The 22,821-nt window shown below is 39.2% G+C and overlaps 1 protein-coding gene across 2 annotated transcripts in view; it reads left to right on the top strand.

Moving 5' to 3' along the window:
- Positions 1-22,821, top strand: part of GADL1 (GAD like acidic amino acid decarboxylase 1) — an 81,229-nt gene that overhangs the window by 261 nt on the left and 58,147 nt on the right. Inside the window, exons 1-6 of one of the 2 annotated variants that reach the window (XM_085051172.1) lie at positions 88-220; positions 11,437-11,606; positions 12,433-12,559; positions 14,243-14,333; positions 14,925-15,031; positions 16,451-16,566. In XM_085051172.1, the coding sequence (XP_084907298.1) occupies positions 214-220; positions 11,437-11,606; positions 12,433-12,559; positions 14,243-14,333; positions 14,925-15,031; positions 16,451-16,566 (618 nt within the window). In that variant the 5' untranslated portion in view covers positions 88-213. Of the gene's footprint in view, positions 1-87; positions 221-11,436; positions 11,607-12,432; positions 12,560-14,242; positions 14,334-14,924; positions 15,032-16,450; positions 16,567-22,821 lie in introns of those variants that run through there. The other variant, XM_085051173.1, reaches the window with a different exon arrangement.

The raw sequence follows: 22,821 nt of genomic DNA, 5'->3' as shown, positions 1-22,821 counted from the left end.
GGCAGTGAAGGCAGCCCGGACAGCACCGCGGTGCCCGCAGGCTCCCGCAGCCGTGCCCGGCGGTGCCGCTCGCCCTGCCCCGCGGGAGGGGCGCCGGCCGTGCCGAGGGTATTTATAGCGCCCGGCAGCGCCCGGCGGCGCGGAGGCTGCGGAGCGGCCAGGGCACAGCGGGGAGCAGCCTGCCGGCCCCTCCGGTCCCACCGCGACGCCGACATGGAGGGTAAACGCTGCGGCACAGCCGCCTTGCCCCCTCTGTCCCCCTGCGGCCGGGCTGCGGGCGGAGGGCTCGGGACAGGACAGGCTGGGAGGAGGGAAGCGTCTCGCTCTCTGCCCCCTCGGGGCTTTGAACCCCTTCCTCCTCCTGCGGGGCTCCAGCAGCCCCCCAGCACGGCTATCCCGGAGAGGGAGCTCGGGGCCAGAGGAAGGCGGCAGGGTCGGTTCGCAGCCCAGGTGCAGGGCTGCCTGCTGGGGATCCACCTGTAACCTCCTGTTGCTACAGCGCAGCATAGCACAGCCAGGATAGCGCAGCCTTTGCAACAGTTGTCATACAACCATTGCAGAACGGTATTAACAGTAGTTTCTGCTGAAATAAATGATCTTTAAAGAGAGGTGCCTTCAATTCAATTTTTTTTTCATCAGGCACCAGAATAATATAGTGATATACAGCAATACTGTGATTTACTTTGGAACAAAAGGTCTCATTAAGGGAGAAGTTAGTCCTGTTTTATAAATGTGTTATCAAGTTCTTTACCCACATGAAGAGGAAAGCCTTGTGTTGTTGATGAAAAGTAAAAATTGACCATAGATTTATGAAAGTTGGGAAAAGGGATGAACTATGGCCAATACAATAATGACACTGCTGGAGGAGCTTAGAAAACACAGAGACTAAATTTGCAAGGTTAAGAGAAAAGGAAGTCTTTAGTCTTGTGAATGGAAGCTGATTGCTAAGTCAGAAAATAGAAGTGTTTGCAGATGGCTCTCTCCCTCTCCCACAAGATCAATACTCTTGATAAGAATTTCTTCACTTATCTCAAATTGGGAATCTCTTATGAAAACAGTAAAAAATGGCTTGAGACCTAATATGTTTCTTTTATATTTTCCCCTAAACATGGATGAAACAGTGAAAAAGCTTTTATTCCCAGGTTGAGAAGCCTCCTCTTACCTTCATGGGTGATCCAACTTATTAGCACTATATTGGTTGAAAAAATCTCTGAACAAAATCATATATTTGAAAGAAAACTCCAGAACCTTAATATTTTAAAAACAGTGGATCCCTTTTTCTTTATTTGATGTAAATTGAATGAGCATTGTAAAGTTACATGACAGTTCTGCTATACAGTAAACATGTTCTGGTGCCCATACTAGTTTAAGGCTGTACTGTAAGGACAGCTGCACTACGTGAGAACAGGAACAGAACTGTATGAGTGACAGCAGCTCCAGAAGTAGTTTGCTTCAGATGTAGCTTGTATTTATATCCTCTGCCAAAACAACATTGATGTGGGTATGCTGCCAGCAGCCACTAAGACTGAGATCCTAGTGGTTTAGCTGGGTACTAGTGTTCTTGTTCAAATTTCTCCTGTTGTATGCTACCAAAAGTCCTAATTTCCTTCCAAAACAATTGGTTTGTGCTGGTAAGACAGAATGTGTCAGGTGGTAATGTGATCTCTGCCCTTGCTGCTGCAGGTTTTCCAATCCCTCTACCTTATTCATGAGTAGCATCTGCTCTTTCTCTGTACTTTTCCTCTCATGAGGACTTATTTACACTCACAGTCCTCTCTTTCCTTTCTCTTTGGTGATTTGCTGTGTTTTGTGCCAGGGTCTATTTGGTGAATTAACGTCACTTAAATGGGATGGTGAATGAAGTTAGGCTGTATTGTAGCCTTCTCTATAAACTCAAGTTATTGGAGAAATTTGGCTCTATGGTTCTTGAGGTACAACTTTGCTGCCTGCTTTTTTTTTTTTTTTTAGTAAGCAAATGTGAGTCCATTGATAAAATCAGACCTTCTGGGCTGATTCATGCAGTTTGCCTCTCAGCACTGATTTTATCTCCTCTTAGCTTTTAAAGTTCTACTGGAAAGCATTTGGGAGAGAGCCTGAAGTCACCTGCCTGTTGCAGCACTAGCATTGTGTTTGCTTTGCACAGCTGGAGCAGCTGACAAAATGGACATGGAGTGGAGACTTGGCTGTGTAGAGAGTTAACACTTGCAGTAGCTGCTGTGGTGAGCACAGTGAGAGCACTCTGAGGGGTGCCACTGTGGGATCTTTTCCTTGTTTGGTTTTTTATTTCCCTTTTCTTTTTTAAATCCCCCCAATGTATCTGAAAGTGAGCACTTGAATTTTATCTTGCTTATTGCTAGTTGAGCCTAATTTCTCTCAGACATCACCACTGTCCACAATGGGAGCCTTAATGACTATGCAGGGATGAGTAAGAGGATTTTTTTTTTTTTTGGCTAATCTTCCACTAACACAAAAGACAATAAAATCCAATTTATGAGAGCAGGCCACTTGTAAATTCCGATTCCTAGCTACAGAAAGGGATCTTCACTACAGTCACTTGGCATCAGGGTAGTTTTCCAAGGTTGATTTGGCATGGAGAAATCCTGGCAAATTCTGTATTTGGAGAAAAGATGGGTGGGCTGTTTCCTTGTGGGGCATAAGGAATGTATTAAGCAGCGTTTCAAGCAAGTTGCTAGCTCATCAACACAGTCAGAGCTGGCAACCACAAGAAGAAGGGAGCAGGCAGCATTTATGCAATATGCTGCTTTTTAACTTCTGAATTGCTGGTGGCTTGGTGTGTATCTGGTATGTCTGGGTAGTTAGGTGGTTTTATGCCACCAGCAGACAGGGGAGGTGTGTTGGCAAACACTTTGTGTAAGGTGTTGCCACATTGCCATCTCAAACAGCTGTAATGTGAAGCGTGGTAAAACACGCTGGAAGTTAGGGTGACTTTAATGCAGTGGTAATGTGACACTCAGGTTAGTATTTTGGTCAGAGTAGGGGGATAGTATCTCTCCTGTGTCTTAAAATCTGATCTGATAAAAGAGGTGCTAGGATCTTTGTTGATATCACTTCATCAGAGGAAAGGAGATGTCATTTTGCAAGAAATGAAGCTTGCATCAAATAAAACCATTCTGTGTGAGTGCATTTGTGGTGCTTTAAAATTAATAAGAATTTTCTTGGCAGTTAATGAACATTTAGTGAAGAAGCTTAATTTGACATTTGAAAAGTTCAATAAATAATTTTTCTTTCTTGATTAAAGTATCTTTTAAACTGTCACTTATACAACCAGGAATTGTCACTTTTCGATGCATTAAGAGATCTTGTTGCATACTGATTCAGCTATTATTGCCTATTAAACAGTTTAGATTTCATGTGCCTTAATTTCCCTGCTCTTGGCTATTTTAAGCTGCCTGCTTCTTTAAAGATCGTTTGTATTTGCATAAGCATTTATTACATATTCAAGACAGAGAAAATGAACACATTGAAGTACATGTCTTTGTATTTCTGGCTTCCCCCCCACTCTGTGGTCCAATTTGAGATAGTTTTTTGTGCTCATCCCAGATGTTTACAAAACCACCTCTTCAAGCTTTGCAAAAATCAGAAGTTAAATTTCTTGCAGCCTGTTACACTTTGTCTTGTGTTACAGACTTCAGAGTTTGTAGGAGGTAGTTGTTGGTAAAGCATTGACAAATGACACTAAGGAGGACATGGCTAAATTTGGGCCATTTCCCTCATTTTTGTGCTCTCCCATCTGTGCACACAAGTAATTTTATTTTAGCATTGTGGTTTATAGATGTGCAATGAGGTAATAATAAATTGAAAAGGCAAATGGTTTTTGCTTTGTGGCATGTCAGTAGTGGTTGTTTCTAATAATTGTCAGGCCTAGTCTAAGGGTAATGAAAGGGGTCTTTCACCTGATTCCAATGTATGTATGTATCTTTGTTACTGTTTCTTGATCTTTATTTTTTTTCAGTGAAAAACATGTCAAGTGCCAGCAAATAGAATTGTCTTTTAAAGTAAAAGTCACCGGAATGGAAGTTTTTCAGTGCCATGAATATGGTGAGAAAGGTGGCTCTTAGCGACCGAGCTCTTTTGTCAGCAAAGTAGCAATGACTCTGCAAAGTATTTGGGTGAATCTAGATAATTTGGAAGAGCTTGTGGTTCTAAGGATATCTCTGCCCTTTGTCACATCTCATGCATGCTGAAAAGCCTTATGATCTTATCCACTGGCAAATGTCAGGGTTTCAACAAGAAAGATTTTTTTAAAGTGGCTTGGCCTCCCTCTGCTAGTTACACTGTAAGGCAGCTTGCAGTGTCTCATTGAACTGCTTAAACTCATTTTTCTCTAGCAGACCTACTCCTTTGTTCAGGGATTATTGGGCCCTCTCTGGGGCCAATATATCATGTTAAAAAGCTCTGGCACCACCTAAAGGGGCAAAAGCAAGTGACAAATGCTGCATGCACCTGTTACTTGGTTGCAGTGCTAATGCTGAGCTCAAATGACTGATTTAAGCTTTGGCATGGTCAAAACAAACCCCAAACAAAATAAGTAGTCCATCCTCTGCCTTTGTTAGAGGAAAAATGGCAGACCTGGGTGCAGCCAGACTGCAGGTGGTGTGGTGGCTCTGTTTGGTCCTCCCTCAGCTGGGATCACTCATTTTTATTGCTGAGCCCTAGCGTGCACAGCATGCTCACATCTCTCCTTCCATCAGCTGCCATCCTGACTGATGCTCAAGGAAAGGACTGCTAGTGTCTGCTGCTGGCACCTGGCCTCTTGCAGCTCAGGAGTGGTTTCCCAAAATCAGGCAGCAAACCCAAGGCAGGCACAACCTGAAATGCTTCATCCAGAGCCCCTCTGGGTCCCTCGCCTGTGTGACTGATGTCTGCCGATGTGACCAGCGGCATTGTAATAGCCTGGGCAAGGCAACTTGCTGCATTTTGAAAGTGCATTGAGATACTTTAAGCTACTTTTACATTGAACTGATAGCCTAATAAATTATTAATCTATGTAGGAACTAGTTTAGAGAACCTAGTGGGCTGGAAAGTTACATCCTGATTTGCTATGCACTAGCTTCCCCATGTTAGTAAATAAGGGTGTATCTCAGAGTTATGTTGTAGACATGAGTTACTGAACAGCAATTGGAAATCCTCTGCAGGAAGCAGAAAATATGGAAATGTTTATGATATGAAAAAGTGAGACGAAAAGACTTGTTTTGACTGTAACTTGAATGTAGAAGGAAAACTTCCTAAAATGAAATTTAGACTTTTCATCTATTTCTGCATTTTAACTTTCATTGTGTCCCAAAAATTCAGTTTTAGTAAATTACTGCCTGCTTAGTTGGTTTTTGAAAAACTGGAGCTAAAAATTGATTTTATATTATGATTAAAAATATAGTTCTGGCATGAAATTGCAGGCTGTCAGGAAACCTTTTAAAAAAAGTTGCAGAACTTCCATTTGGAAAAAAAGCCACCTATTTGTGTTTTCATTTAATCTTTTTTTTTTTTTCATTGGGAACAAGAAAAATGGCAGGGATTCTGTATTCATCTGTATTCATCTGTATTCACCTATATTCATAATTTCTGTCTGAACTCTGCCTCCTGAAGTTAACTTTGCCATCCCATGCACAGAGCCTTTGATTGACTTGGATGTTGCAGATTCAGTCACTTTCCCACAGAAAAAGGAACATTCATTCGATGTTCATCATCAATGCACAATTTTTAATTAGAATAAAAAGAATTTGGTGTCTCATGTACTTCCTACATGGTTAGCAGGTGTTAAAAATTAGAACATGTGGGCTGAAAGACTCGCATTGGGGTCAGGAAGTTGGGATTTCCATTTCATAGTTGGCATTTGCTGTTTCTCAGTTTTGCATCAAGGTGAATTCCAATTCTCCGCAGCCTTTCTTCCTAATTGGAAATGTTACAGCACAAATCATTCGTGCAGTTACTTTGTTAGGGCATTGCAGAGTTGTTATGAAAAATTAACATTAATTCCTGAGGTTTGGCTGCATAGAAAATGTCTTTTTTTTTTTTTTTTTTTTTTTTTTTTTTTTCCCCCCTTTTTTTTTTTTTTTTTTTTTCTTTTTTTTTTTTTTCTTTTTTAAAGTAAATCAGCCTGGAGTTGCACAACATGACAACATGTTGTGAGCATTCAATAAAAAAGGGTGCCCCCTCAGAACTCTGGAAATATCTCTGAAAGCAGGACCTCTGTCCTAGTGTGGACCTTGCATTCCCTGTAAGATTCATTGCTGGGTCTCCTGTCCCCATTTAATTCTCCCAACCTTTCCCTTAGGAATGGCAAAGTCAGGTGTGGGATGGAGAATAGGACCTGTTTGTTGTGCTGCTGCTGTTCAGTGCTTGCAGTGTGCTCAATGAGTCTATTCAGGGGTTTTGGAGCCCAGACACAAGCACTTTTGTTTTCCTTGGGTCCTGCTCTCTAAAGGTCACATTTGCCTTTTCACAGTCAGAGGATTCCTGTGTGGGGGTGGCTGTTGCAGACCTTCTGAGGGGAAGCACCCAACTTGTTCTCTATCCACAGGCCTGGTCTATAAATCTGCAAAACCAGGATATGTAATATAGGGGGAATTGCATAAGCCCTACCATACCCATGACTACTTTTTTCATATGGATAGCTTTTCCAGTACAAGAAGTCATTTTATATATTGGATTTTAAGAAAACTGCATCTCCTTTACTTGGCAACAGGCCTAGGTAATCAGTTTATGGGGAAACAATGTATTTTTGCCTTAAGACTGGAGTGGATTTACTTTATTCATACGTACAGAAAGCAGTGATTAAAGAAACAGAAATGTCTTTAAAGATTATTTATGCCAAGGGACTCAAATACCTGCATAGTGTGGGACAAGCATGTGTTTTAATGCTTTGATACATGATATGGCACCACAGTAATCCATTAAACATGGTGGTGTGGAGTCTTGACACTGCAGGCACTTGTTTTCTTTTGCTGGACACACTGAAAGAAAATACTGACATCTTCCATAAGAAGACCCATGACTAGATTGTACAGAATGAGAATTTAATTTTTTTTTCTGATTAATGCTGGCAATTACTACTGCATTTGTTCCAAAGCAGAAATAGGCCTTTGCTCAAAGCCAGCTTTTTGCATTCCCTCGAATAGTCAGCGGTGCTAATACAGTATAAACTGAACAGGATTTGGCCCTGGAATTCAAGCACAAGCCACTCTTTCACAACAACCTCCTTCTGTTTCCTCATTTGCCTTGTGAGCAGTAAATCTTTCTGGTCATTTCATGCTACTCTCCCAAATATTGTTAGAATGGGCCAAGTATAATGCTTCAGTTTCTTTCTGTAGTTCAAGGATTTAGCAGTTAAATATGGAAACACAGATGAATCTTTTAAAATTTATGGTAGTACTTAGATAAAGATATAGAAACATCTGAAAAATGTTTATTTTTTTTCTGTACATTATTCTAACTCCAATTAATTTATGTTTGCTGCTGGGAAAATAACATTGATCATAAAAATGAAATGCTGGTTGGAAATCCTTAGGCTTGTGTAATAGAATACTTCTTTCAGGATGAAATATGAGAATTATGAGCTTTATTTTCCTGCTGTTGAAACCAGTGGCTGAATGCCCAATTGCCTTCAATGAGAGCAGGATTGAGTCTTCTCTTTTACAGAATGATATCTTGAGTCTTCTCTTTTGCAGAATGATATCTTAAACAGTCAGTAATTCTTAATCTCTGTGTTAAAGCACTTCCATTTGCTAAATTTTTAGTTCTGTTTCAAGCCCAGAGCCATTTGGCTGAAGTTGTATTTGATGTATTTTCTGGAAGTCTGTTTTCTGAGTCTGCTTCAGAGTCTGTTTCTGTGTTCTCAAAGAGGAAAGAACATATTTATTACAGCCACATCTCAAATTGTTTCCCTACCATATTTGAAAACAAAAGAGGTATATGTGACAAGATGCTGTTTCTATGAAATGGGCTTTCCCACTTCAAAGAAAGTGATATTCCTTTAGTGCAATCAGGCACATTTGAGACAGATGTATAAAAGGCCCAAAATTCCTGGAAAATAATGTCATGAGCATTTGATGAATGATTTTATTTCTTTTTAAGAGACAAGTACCATCAGCATAGTGAGTGTTTCTTAGCTTGGATGAGAGCTGAGCTCTGGGAATGTGTTAAGGCATGCTGTCTAACTTGTCTACTGTGACATAAAAAGTGAACATGAAATCTTTCTGGAGGTTCCCCTATCTAAAGCATAATAAACTGGTCATTGGCTCATTTAAAAAAATTTGATAAAAAGAAAAATGTTATGGAATTTCAGATGTTTATCCTCTACTTTTTAGGATTTTACTGTAACCAAGAGGAAAAACATTTATTTTTTGATAAAGAAGAGTTTGGTCATCTCATAAGAACTCCAGAAGTCAGACAATTATAAGTAGAAGTATCATGATATTTGCAGAAAGATCATGAGGGATGGGAGTAGTGTATGTATGCAGTAGTGGTTTCTAAAACCTGAAGACTACCTTGGAAAACCATGTGTGTTTGGAGCTTGCTTTAACACCTGATTGTGAAATAATTGTTTCTGCTACTAATTTCAAGCAATGGTCTTATGGAATATTCCAAGGCTGAATTTGGAAAAAATTCACATTGAAATTATAAGCGCTAACTAAAAAATATTGAGGAGGTTGTAAATAATGGCAAAGAGGATTACTCCATGAAATAAAATGTAGGCAAAATTACAAACTCTTTGCTGGAGCTTTACACAGGTAAAATGCCATTTAAATGAAGGCTCTCTTCCACCCCTTCCTTCTAACCTCTCTGCTTTGCCTTTCTTTCAATGACTGTGCCCAACCTCCAAAACAGATGTGGGGATTAGGGGTAGACCATAACCCGTTTTCCAGAATGTATCTTCTTCCTCAGGATCCACAAAGCATCCTAGGGAGACTGAAAAACTCTGTGCAGATGTGAACAGACCTGCTTCAAATAGAAAGCTGTTAGACCTATGACTCAGTTCCCTAAAGACCTGGTAGAAAAAGTAATGTAAAAATCTGCTTTTTCAGAACTCCTGGAAAAAGATCATTGTAAAGCCATGGAAATACTAGTATCTTACCTCTGTGCAAAAGTGACAGGAATAGGGCTAAGGGAGTTACCAAAAGAAACGTTTTCCACAACTCTGGTTCTAGCAGACACCTGAGAGTTAAGGAGAACAAAAAACCCCAAACCAATCAACCAACCAACAACAACAAAAATACTCCAAACAAACAAAAAAAAGGAGTTAAAGAGTTAGTGAGTTATCTTGCTCCACCTTTTATTCTTCTTGGAACCAAAGGAAGTATCAACATCTGTGCTCTGCAATAGATATTTACCTCCCATATAGTTTTTTTTTCAGATGTTGTCCTCTTTTCTCTTTTTCATAGAAACAAAACACGTTTGGCATACATAGAGATCATAGAATCTCCAGGTTAAGGTTGAAATTCTTTTTTGTGTTTATGTCAAACTCTGAACAGTACTTGAAGCAGCTATTTATGCATCAAATAACTAAATCTCAATACAAAATTAGTCCCTGTTCTCTCTGCCTAGAGCCCTGATGCTTCCAATTCCTGGTAATACGCAGGGTTTTAAGTCTTGTAAAGTTGACCTGGTAGCTTGTGTTTCCAGAGACAAACATCTAAGACTTTTTACAAAGCTGCAGTTTCTTTACAGTGCCTCTGTTGTGGTGTGCTGCAAAGCATGATGAGAATTGACATTTTTGATGTCTGTGATTTTCCCACTTTGCCTGTTGAAGATTTAATACTGTTTGCCTGCTTGTTCTCCATCTGTCCCATAAGAACATTTATTCCTCTCCTATAACAATGTGCTGAAGGCTACTCTGTTCAGCAAAATATAGTATATTTTCCATTTGGATTAAAAATAGAAGTAATTTCAGAAATGCATGGAGGAGGGGGGTGGAATTTCACATTTTTTGTTGGCAGCATTATGGGAAATTTGAGGTTTCATTTAATGTTCGAATTTTATAATGTTTGTCATATCTCTCCTGATAAGTCAAAGTGAACTGAGTAGCTTCTCTGAGTCATTGGAAAATGAAAGCTTGTGGGATCAGCAGGGTTTCTTTCAATCAATGGACTTTGAAGTGATGCATATTTCTAAGCAGCATTGTTGTTCTTCTGTATCCTCCTGTACATCAGGAGCTGTAATTATGATAAGCATGACGAGTCTGTTGGAGTACAGTGCCTGGTAGTCTTCTGGATATCCAGTTGTTTGTTTAGGCCTGTGAAAGAGCCACATGTCTTCTCTACTCTGTAAGTGGAGCAAAGACTAAAGCAGTAAGATAAAGTTGTTTTGGGCATAGAATTGTGTCCACACAGCCCAGTCTTCCACCATCCTCACTGTAGATGGAGATGACCCATCATGGCAGTGCTCCCTGGCTTTATAGATCTTAGCTATTCTAAAGCAAGATCAGTTAGCAGATAGTGCCTGTAACCCAGATAATTTGGCTGTGGTAGTTACAGCTTCTCCTTTCAGGGCGATACTGTTTCAAATGTCTGTTCCCTTGATATCTCCAATTGTCTCAATTTCGTCTTCATCCTCACGTTGATGAAAACCAGAGTCCTGATCTTGCCATATGAAATCAATACATGAAAGAGATACGTAGTTGTCACTATTGGCCAGTGTCTTACAGGCATCTTGGATGTTGTCTCAGAGAAAATGTAAAGGAAGAAGTACAAATGTGTTCATGGAACACATCAGGAGAGTATGTCTCCTGGGTAAAGGTGAGGGAGGGAGGGAGGGGAAAGAGATCATCACTGGAGAAAGGAATAAACAAGATAATCTGCCTAGCAGATTATTGTAATTAGTGACTGAGGACACTTAATAGGATAAGGGCAGAAAGAAGTGCAGGTATGTGATATTGAAAGGTTTTGTTTTCATGGGTCAGTGAAGCACTCTGCAAAGAATGCAGAAGAGTCAGAGAAAGAGGACTGACTTGTGGGACAGAGAAGAATAAAGGTACAGGAAACAGAGCTGAAAATGATTTCATGAAAATGGGGGAGCAGAGGGATGCCTTGTGGTGGGAAACTTTTTCAGCTAAGAAAAGTTCCCATTATCTCTCACTGTATTTCTAGTTATAACATTTCTAGCTGTAACATGTTCTAAGCCAGAACTGTATTTTCCTCTGTATTTGGAAGGTCCCTTGCATGCTTTTGTGTGTTCCAGAAAGCAGTAGATACAATATAAGCAGGCTATTATTGCCTACAAAATAACAGTGTATTACTTGAAGTAATGCCTCATTTTTTTGTCTGTAAAGGTTCTTCCACCAAAATCTAGTATTTTTCTACATGTAAAAAGTCCATGTTTTTCCTTAAGTTGACTAAATCTTCAGCAGTGAAAGATTTTCTTTTTTAGTTTATTATTTAGTTATCTAGTGCTTGCTCTAATGATGAGTTATTTCTCTTACAGCTGGTGTTTGCAAGCAGGAGATGTTCCAGAAGAAGAATGCTGTTTTGGTGGATGGGGTCATGCTAAATGGTCCAATAATGGACTCAAAAGCAGGAGAGAAGTTTGTGGAACAGGCCTGTAAGATTATAATGGAAGAAGTTGTCCAGAAAGCGGATGATGTAACAGAAAAGGTAAAGCCATAGAGTATTCTTGAGAATTTGTAGTGAAGATAATGAACAATAAATCAATTTTTTTATAAACTATATTTTATTGCACTCTTAAGTAGCCTCAAAATTGCTTGTAGTCTGTGCCTGGCTCCCAAATAAAAAGACAACCTTACATAATTAATAAAGAGGATATGATAAAACCTTCCAGTAGCATAATTAGCATACATATCTGCCAGAAGATGAGTTGGTTTTTTTCATCTTGGGGTACAACGGTAATTTTTTGTGAGATCACAAATGGCTGTAGTATTTTTCTTGTTTTCTTTGTTTTCTTGGGGTGGAGTTGAGTTACTTGTTTGCTCCTCAAGGGCACTGGTGTTAGAGCAGGAGGAACAGTGGTTGTGGAACCACTGTGAAAGGACAATATGAGATTGCTGTGGGTCCTGCAGAACCTGCCTAAGAGGCTGTGTGGGAAGAGGCCCTGCAAATAAATCATGCTTGCTTTTGGGCATGTACTGGTGCTCTGTCCTTGGCAGAACAGCATCTGAAAATGCTGTGATTACAAATCCTTAGCTAAGGACAGAATTTAGGCTGCAGGCCTCTTTCTTTTCTGCCTTTCAGCATTTCCCACTCTAATTTTCATGTTTTTATGTTTATTTTTATTTGTGTTGCCTGAGACATGGTGAAATCAACATCCCATGAGGCCAGTTTACTGGATGTGTTTTTTGGTGGCATGCTGCCCTGCCATGGGAAGTTGTGTGAAGGCAGTGCTGAATGAGGTGATTACCTTTTACCTCTATAACCTCTTGTTAACCTGCTCACTGATGGTGTCCTCCCCTCTCCCCATCACTAGGTCTGTGAATGGCAAGCCCCTGAAGTGCTGAAGCAGATTCTCGACCTGGAAATGAGGGATACTGGAGAATGCCATCAGAAGATCCTGCAGCTCTGCCGTGATGTTATAAAATACAGCGTCAAAACCAGTAGGAGTGGGATTTTAAGCACAGTCCTTTTGCATGCTAACTTAGAAAGATGGGATAATGATTACAAAGCTTTGTCATTTTTCAGGGCATCAGGGATGTGAATGTTTGTTTTCCTCCTGCTGATACAAGTGTGCAAACAGTTTGCCTGAATTCTGGTCACCATAGGTTTAACTAAAATATGTAATAGTGGCAAACTAATAAAAAACTAATTAATGTAATGCCATTTGCATTAATAGTAGGTTCTGTTATTTTGAAGTCATGGGAAAGTAACCTAGAAAAATGATATAAAAATATAGCAAAATAGGCAGGAGGACCTTTTTGTGTGATATCCTTCTGTCTAAGTGATGAGATTTAGAGTCACCATCATTGCCCTTACATGTTCTTTCTGATGATTACTCTCCGTTTATTATTGTTCTATCTGAGCAATAGCCTTGTAGGGTGTTAATTTGCTGGTAGGCAGTAATTCCTGTTCCAGACACCATGAGAGGAGAGCCTGCAGTGTTTCAGAGACAGTAGACCACAGCTCTGCAGGGTTAGTTCTCTACAGCTAACCTTTCTGTAGCATGTGCAGGGTAATTCAATCTTGGTGAAAAGGGATGAACAACATCTGTTCAGGAAATAGCACTGTGAATCAGTAGCTCAGGATTTCAGATGTTGTGCGGCTTAGGCTGCATTTTGGTAAGTGAGAAAGACATTAAATATAGTTAGCTGTGCATTTCCAGGCTGTATTCCCTGCTAGAGTCACTGTTGTTGCAGAGTAAAACTGTAAAATAATTTTGAGAGGGAACTTATGCCTTTGAAAACCATTGCAGTGTAGTGATACAGATCTGCAGGGGGAGTGCACTAATAATATGCAGATATAATTACTGAGCTACTGAAAGATGTCCTGTTTATCTTACCCCTGCAAATTGCCTTTAGATTATAATTTGCTACACTATGTCACCTTAGAAAGGATGTCGCATATAAAAATAGGATGTGCAAATACTCTTTAATTTAAGTATGGGCATTTATTTAAGCCCTAGATATAATGTAAATGGAACCATACTGTTTACCTGGTTTTGCATGTAAAAATGCTGTGCTGTGGATTAAAATTTAGGTGGTGATCCCACTGTTGAACTGAGTTGTTTTACAGCCAGCAATAGTGTAGAATTTTGTCAAAATTAGTTATATCTCAGTGTTTCAAGGCAGGTAAACAAATTCTCTTAACTTCTTATTTATTTTTAGCGTGCAGCAAATTTTTCAAAGCTGTTAGACTCTCTCTCTCTCTCAGTCTTGGGACTTTGGTGGGAGCAAAGGCAGAGCTGCCTGGGATCAGCAGGTTCCTATCTTCTACTGCTTAGAAAAATTTGGCTGAGCATTGATTGGGGCCTCTCAAAGCCACTGTGTAGACTCAATTGTCAATCACTTTTTAATTTTTTTTTATTTTTAAAACTTGTGAACAACAACTCACATTCATTCTGTGCACCACTTGTATTTCTCAAGCTATGTTTTGAGGTTTGAAAGTGCTTATAAATTTACTTTCAAAGGAATGTCTAGCTTAAGGGGAAAGGACAGCAAATCCAGAGAATACTGAGGGAATGGAGTGAATTGTGGTTTGCAATGATCAGTATTCAACCAAGAGGGACTGTGGTGTATTCTCTTTTCTTGTATATCCTGTCATTTGCTTTTCGTCTGTATTTTCAGATCATCCAAGATTTTTCAATCAGCTGTATGCTGGAATAGATTATTACTCATTAGTGGCTCGTTTCATTACAGAAGCACTGAACCCCAGTGTGTAAGTGTGGTTCTTTGTCCTCTTGATGATGAATTAGCATGCTTTTTGGAATAACAACTACTTTTTTTTGCTTCCTTGCTTCTGATTTCTGTTTTCAGTGTTACAGAAGAGGTAGGAATTGTGCAAGGATTTGGGAGAGAGAAAATGGGCTGATTCAGATTGGCTGAAGGTGGGGTTTAAGAGGAGAGGTTTTTTTCCCCAATGCTATTAAACCTAGACTTTTATCTTAGTACATAAAGAGGAATTAATCAGACTTAGTTGTTCATATCCTTTGAGGCATTCTGCACAGAGTTGAATGCAGATGGTTACCTGTCTGCTCTTTACTTGCAAATGTAAAGCTGAAATTTAAGAGTTTGATCTATATTAAGAGCAAACTCTGCTGTATTACTTTGAGAGTGGAAGTGTCATTGAGATGCTGTCAGGAGCTAAGCAATTGCTCTACTGGATCAAATCCGTAATGTTTTTAGTTTACACCTCTACTGGTGGTGGTGATCAGCTGCTGATAGATTACAGAAAGGTGCAAGCTGCTTTTATCTAGTTTTAGCAATACTCTGTGGTTTTAATGCTTATTATGCTATTATTTCTCTTTAGATACACATATGAAGTAGCCCCTGTGTTTCTGTTGGTGGAAGAAGCAGTCATCAAGAAAATGATTGAATTCATAGGCTGGGAAGGTGGTGATGGTATATTTAATCCAGGTAGGAACAGTTCAGACATCAAGATGAGTCATCACAAACTGTCTAATACCATAAATTCTACCAAAAATTGGTGTAATGTCACATATTTGAAAATACACAAAACCATTTCATCTAGGCTTATCTTACGTGTTTCTAGTAATGATTCAGTGATTCTGAGTGAATGAATGAAAACAGTTCTACATTCAATATAATTATATGGAATTATATGGAATTAATTGTTTGTAGATTATGTCCTTCCTGACCTTATTAACAATACCAACTGCCTAACTGGAAGGAGTAAACTTAGCTGACAGACAAGGAGCTGATTTATATGCTAGACACCAACCCTTGGTGCCTGAGGACATAGATCTGTGTATCCTGCCTATGAACTGTGGGAGCAAGGGTTTACATGATCTTAATTCCTTTGAATTTTTACAATTTTTTAAATGTTAAGAGAAGGCCAAACAGCTAGTTCTTAAGATGCTTGATAAGTTATATTTTTAAGATGTAAGGCAGTGTTCCAGCCCATTGCATTGAAATAATGAAGCATAATGGTGATATTTCACAGATTATTCAGATAACAAAAAATGAGGATAGATATAAAGCTTTTATATCTATTTTATGGGTGAGAAGAGAAATTAAATGAGTACATGAATTTAAACTCCCCCCCAAAATCGAAACAAAGTCAGAAATTCTAGCCTACAGACAAGTAGTAGAAAAATAAATAAGCTAAAATCCCCTATTTTTAAAAAATATAATAATTGTATGGATTTCTTTTTCCACATCAGATTTGATGTGTACTTTTCATAGATGCCTTACTTTTACAGGAGAATTCTTGTTTAAAACTTAGTGATTTACTGAGAGAAGATAAATTAATTGTCCTCTTTTTTGGTTCTAGTTTTATGTAAGGGTTTTCTTACTGCTTTGGTTTTGTTCTTCTAGGTGAATAAAACCTGTCCTAAGTGAATAAAGCTTGTCCAGATCTTACCTTGCAGATCTTTCAGTTCCCACTCACCGTGTTTAGTTTTGTTTTTGTTTTTTTTCCAAAGACCTTTTCCTCCCATGGTGCTCTGAGGCCTCATTGCCCAAGAGATCTCCAAGGCTCTGAGCTTGGTGCAGGCAGCTGAGCTTGCACTGCTTCAGTGTCGAGGGAGAGGTGCTGTGGCAGGGTGCTCTCTCTCGGGAAGGACTGCTTGGGCACAGCTCTTGCTCCTCAGGAAATATCCCCAAAGAGCATTCAAACAGGCTCTGTTTCCTTGCCTGCTGCAGAGCCCAAGGTTCATTTTATGTGTGTAGCCTCCAGGGAAGAAAATAAACCGTGATGTATCCATCACTAGGCTACCTGTGTGGTTTACGTTTCCCCTAAAAGATCAAGCACTCAGATGCAGGAAAGGTACTCATACTGTGGCTAACACAGTGTTTATATACCTCTTTTTGCAGGTGGCTCTGTTTCTAATATGTATGCTATGAACTTAGCAAGATACAAGTTTTGCCCTGAGATAAAGGAGAAAGGGCTTTCAGGTCTGCCAAGACTAGTCCTGTTCGCTTCGGAAGAGGTAAAAACAAAAGCAAAGCAAAGCTTTTTGAGCTTTATTTTTCAATAGCTGCAAAGTTGTATCATTTGAATATATCTGATGGGGCACTGGTACAATAATTCTCACATCAGTGTATGATGTGGAATTGGAGCTAAGTGGTGAAGTCTGATGGTAAATTTCCCTGCAGAAGCTTTCTTGCTTTCAGAAAACAAACACAGATGTTCTGCTCTGAAAATTGCTGATAGAAGAATAGGTTGTACTTGGGGGAAACCTGAAGCAGAATGCATGTGCTGTTTTGCGGAGGTCTGCAGCATTTGATTTCCCATAACATAAAGTCTAGCAGGAACTCTAGGTAGGTTTTGGATGTCAAAGGTTTTTTTCTGCATGTTTAATTTGTACTGAGCTGAGTACCTTTGGACCTGCGAGATGGCTCTGTGCAGCTCGCACTCTGCCCTATGTCTAAATACAGATTGGTTGTGGTACGGAATCAAACCCAGCATATGCCTCTTGGAAAAAAATGCTGGCCCTTTAGACATTTCTTCATTAAATAATTGAAAATATGTGGCTAATTTTAAAGGTTTTGAGTAATGCCTATGGGAAATTCAGTTACATTTATACATTTATTCTAAAGGTAATTTTTGAAGGCTTTTTCTCTTCCCTGTACCTTCAATTTTAAGTGTTTATCATTTGATTAGTGTGGAGTTGTTATTAATTCTGACTCTACTATATAAAGGCCCCCATGGAAGCCTGTACAGAACCTTATATTAGGAAATATAGAGTTACTGGAATAGTTTTAACTCAGGTGTTTATGCTCCAAACAGTTTGAAGTGTAAATAGATGAGAGGATTATTTTGAAGAAGCCTGAGGGATGAAGGCATTGTATAAGTTGTCCAAGACAGCACATGTCTTTTGGAACTGAGTCCACATATCCTGCATAAAGGGTTTTTTTTTTTTTGGCTTTTTTTTTCCCCCAATCAAAATATATTTTCTTGTGTGTTTTCTTTTTTTTTTTCCCCTGGAAAGTGTGTATATGAAATGACATGCCAGTTCATGCTTAAACCATCATGTAACATCTTCAAAATAGTTTTGAGGAAAAAATTAGTTTGAAGCAAGTTACATTAATGCTTTTGAAGTGAAAAACATAAAACTTTTATCATGAAGTAACATTTTATTTCACTGCAAGGTTAAATTACAACATATTTTCTTACTCGGAAATAAGCAAACATTTAATTTCATGTCAAAAGAAATTTTAATTGACTGCCAAAATAAATTTTTTTTTTTGTCTTTGCTTCACCAGAAAGACCAATATCATAAAACATAGAGCTGACCAGGAAAAATAAATTGGCAAATTATTTATAAGGCCGTACTTTTGATCTCTAATACTTCGTTGGATTCAAAAAACAATGTAGTCTTTAATACTCAATAATCACTTGCTGTAAAACTGATGATTGTAACAGCTAGATAATGTGGCAATTTTCTAAGATCAGTAGTGTCTATTCATGATTATGAGGGAGGAAATGGGCATATTAATTTATACGTATTTTAGATCCACCTGTGCTGAGTCCAAGGTATACGAAATTCTGGAAACGTTTGTTCAGATATGCCCTATTGAGAATATACGTAATCAATACTCCACACTTGAGATAAGTACAGAAGTGCTGGTGTCATACAATCTTAGGTGTTTTATTATTGTTTTTATTTTGAGTCTTATTTAATATTTTGTGCCTTTGAATCACAGAATCAAGGAATCCTTTATGTTGGGAAAGACCTCTAAGATCATCAGGTTCAAGCTCTTAGTGATTACCACCTTGTCAACAAGACCATGGCACTAAATGCCACATCTGGTTGTTTCTAGAACACCTCCAGGGATGGTGACTCCGCCACCTTCTGGGCAAACTTCCAATGCTTAAACTTTTCTGTGACAAAATTCTTCTTGGCCAACTTGAACCTCCCTTGGTACAGCTTGAAGCTATATCCTCTCATCCTGTCACTGGTTGCCTGGGAGAAGACCTGGCCCCCACCTGGCTACATCCTTTTTTCAGGCAGTTGTAGGGAGCAGTAAGGTCCCCGCTGAGCCTCCTTTCTCCAGGCTAAATGCCCCCAGTTCCCTCATCCACTCCTCATAGCATTCACTCTCCAGACCCTTCACCAGCTCCATTGTCCTTCTCTGCACTTGCTCCAGCACCTCAGTGTCTTTCTTGCAGTGAGGGGCCCAAAACTGAACACAGCACTCAAGGTGCAGCCTCACCAGTGCTGAGTATGGGGGGACAATCACTGCCTTGGTCCTGCTGGCCACACTATTGCTGATACAGGCCAAGATGTCTTTGGCCTTCTTGGCCATGTGGGCACAGCTGGCTGTTGCTGGGCTGCTGTCAGCCAGTGTCCTGAGGTCCTTTTCCACTGGGCCCCTTTCCAGCCACTCTTCTCCATGGCTGTAGCTCTGCCTGGGGTTGTTGTGATCTAAGTGCAGGACCCAGCACTTTGACTTGTTGAACGTCACACCCTTGGCCTCGTCCATCAATCCAGCCTGTTCAGATTCCTCTGCAAAGCCTTCCTACCCTCCAGCAGATCAATCTCCCACTCAGCTTGGTGACATCTTTAAACTTACTGAGGGTACACTCGATCCCCTCATCCAAACATCCTTTGTTTTTGTTGCGGTTTTTTGGTAAGTTTTCTTTTAACTGAAGAGGTAGCTGGGGAAGCAAATTGATAGACAAAAACCATAACAAAACAAAAAAGTGAAAACTAAACCAAAACTTGGAGAAGTTAACAATCTAGGTTTATCTTCATCATGAATCAGGCAGCAGCGTTGGCGTGGAGAAGCCATGAGGCTATAATGAACTGAATATTGATAAGGAGTCAAAACGCATGACTGTTCAAGACCTTTGTGTCATTTTAGGGCTTGGCTGTAGTGCTGTGCTGAAATAAAATCATTTTTACCTTGATTTGCCAAGTCCCTAAGGTTCATTTTGGCACTTGTCAGATTGAAAGAGTTGCCCAGCTGCAGAGCAGGGGAATGCACAGACTTTCAATGACTTAACTTTTGTGATCTGGGGCTATGCATTTTTCGTATGTTCTTGGATAACACAAAGGTGTATATTTAATGCATGGCCCACCCAAGGTCCTCACATATTCTGTTTGGCCTTCAGGAATGAAAAGGCTCCTTGTTCCTGCAAGTATAATGCTTAGGTATTTAATATTGTGGTGACACACACTGAACACTGTTTATGCTGCTCCTCTGTAGTACTTTTGCTGGACCATTACAGAGTGATTCCTCTTGAGACAGTAGCGGTAGAAGAGTAATTGTTATATCCTGCTTTCTTGAGACATGATTTGTGGCTCTGTAGGAGATGAATACAGTTGTACTTATAGATATCAGCCCACCTATTTATTACTTTTTGCTGTTTGAGTCCCATCTGAACTTTATTCTGGCACAAGGATGTGTTACGTTGATCTGAAAGGAAGAAATCTGCTAATTTTGAGGTAACTAAGGGTAGAAGAGGATGTGCAAGCAGTTGAAATGTGCATGCTGATATGAGCAGTTTTTTAGATGCAATGAAATTAAATTCCTCCCCAGTGCAACTTGATCATGAAAGTAATAAAATGAAAGAACACAACATTAACTCATCATGTTGTCCCCTGTTGAAATTACTACAGACAAAAATGAGTAATAAAACAATCTCATAATAATGTAATTGCTTTATGCAATCATGTTTCTAGGAAAATTTTAAAATCAAGAAAATATGAATTTATCTTGTTTTAATGAGCACAGGTGGAAAGTATCTTGTCTTTGGAAAGATTATTAGGAAATTAAAACTACATCTAGCTATAGGTAAAACAGTTCAGCAGCACATCTTAAATGCACTGTTCCAATTTGAACTTGTGTTCGAAGGTGTTAATTTCTTACTACAAATGGCTACAGATTTAATAATTTGTCCAAACAAATAAAACTGTGAAAGACATGGCAAGAATAATCTGAATTCACAGTATTTAATATATTGCCTTTAATCTAGATTTTTCTTTCTCCTTTTTTGGAAAGGGAATGATGAAAAATGAATTAGTTGACATTCTTGTGACTGGAGCTGCTAAATGTTCTTTGGTATATTTTTTCTTAAAATGATGCAATGCAATTTGACATAATGGTTTCTAGTAATGATAGTAGAGGGGGTGGGAGAAAGAAATTTTTATATGTTTTCAAGTCACTATTACTGAAAGACTACTTTTTTCATCAAAGGAATCATATTCCAAGTCTAGGTAGTATTATGAGTTTTGTTCTTTTTCTGTCCTACTGAAAGACGGAATTTTCCAAGTACAGAAGTTCTTCTGGAGGAAAAATAATGTATCTCGCAGTCTGTTTTGTTTTGGTATTCCCTTTGTTCTTCTCTTTTCCTCTGCTTTTTCGTATAATCTCTCAGGTACTCAAGCCTCTTTTATCTTTTTTCCAGTCTCTTATACAATTTTTAATAATAAAATATATGTTCTACTGATTGTTTGCTATTATACAGAATTTGCGGGTCTACCGCTTTCTCAGTTTGGAGCAATCTGATTATATTTGGTGATTCATACCTTTCATTTGAAAGTAATGGCTAGAAATCAGTGATGGAAGCAACTTGTATTTTAAGTGATTCACTAGTCAGTTGAAAACATCTCCAAACTTCTACTGAACAACACACAGCCACTTACAACCATTATTACCATTATTGATGTAATTTGATGTAATGTAAGACTAATTATCCACCTATGTATGTTATTATTCTTGTAGCAGTCTAAATGAATGAGCCCTAAATGCCTTGTGGATGTGTCATGTTACAAATTAAGCTTTCTTAAAGCTACTCAATAGTATCAGGCAGTGTCTTTGTATGCCTTTGTTTAAAAAGTGGGTGATGGTGGGGGAAACCTTTTTGTCAAAAAGAAAAAGAGCCTTTGGAGATCATCCATCTCATCAAAATAAGCGTGACAGGCTTTAATACCTTTAATAGATTCATGCCCACACATTAAAATATTGTGCATTTTTCATAATTATGTTCTGCAGTAACTGCATTTGTGTGAACTCTCAGGAAGAGAATGGAATTAATTAACCACCTGGCTTCACCTCCTGTATGCAAAGTAACAATTCTAGACATCTTCACGGTTGCTGGAGTATGCATTATTTTAACCCTTCAGCAGTAATGTGCAAAAGAGACAATTTTATTTTTGTGAGAAGGGCAGTGATAATCCAAGTGCTGGATGATCTTGGCTCTGAGAAGAATTGTCTAGTCCATTGGGATGTGGTACTCTCAAAACAGATTCCGCTGCTGTGAGTGGGTAGTTTTGACGTCTAAACATCTTCAGGTTAAGAAGGTTACTGCATCTTGAATTCCCAGGCAAATCCTGAAGACTAATTAAGCAGAGATCAGTGTACTCTTATTCTGGAATAAGGCAAAGTGTTCTTGTGCTGGAATAACAGTATCCACATTAGAACAGGTCCTTATAGCAGTGGATGTTGGCGACATGGTAAGATAAACCATTCAAAGAAAAGAAAAAAAGCTTGTAAAAAGTGTGGAGTGCTCTGTGGGCTTGAATAGCATTCTCACCTTGGTCATTTTACCACATTGTGAATAAATAAACATCCGTTTCTAATATCCTCTTTTGCACTCACTTCACAGGCTTCATAGACTGATGCCCTTTATTCAGTGCAAAGGGAGAAGTGGGCTGCATGTGCCTGTGCACTCATTCAGAGATGTCTCTGTGACAAGACCCAGCTAAAATAGTAACTTAATTTTCTGAAAAATGCAGACTGGTCCACACTGCAACCTATTGCAAAATCCACACTAAAGTTTGAAGATGTGCTGAGTCCTGTCTGAAGCCTGCTTGATTTCATAACAGCTTCTAAGGCTCACATTCATGTGAACTATCTTCACACCACCGTGATTTTCAGACACTTTTACTGAAATAGGACATTGAAAGCCCTGCAAATCTCCACTGTACCACATCTGAAGCTTTAGCAGGTCTTGGGAGTTGAGCTCCTGGATGCTGTGAAAATGGGTTGCTGCATTGGGCCACAGTCAGTTTGGCGGAGTGTCTGGTCTCTGGCAGTGGCCATTAGCTGAGGATTAGAGAAAACATACCAAATTGTTACAAGAATAAAGCAGTAGAGGCTTCAAATATACATCTCAATTAAGGGTCCAGTTTCCAAGGAGTGTTGCTTTTGTACTCTCAGACCTAATTAATTGCTTCTAGACTGTTGAGTTAAATAGCTTTTACACCCTTTTTCTGCATTTCCTCATTCTTACACTC

The sequence above is a fragment of the Lichenostomus cassidix genome, chromosome 2 (genome assembly GCF_008360975.1).
Source record: "Lichenostomus cassidix isolate B80296 chromosome 2, HeHo_3.0, whole genome shotgun sequence".
NCBI classification, from domain to species: domain Eukaryota; kingdom Metazoa; phylum Chordata; class Aves; order Passeriformes; family Meliphagidae; genus Lichenostomus; species Lichenostomus cassidix.
This window is presented reverse-complemented; position numbering and strand designations above follow the sequence as displayed.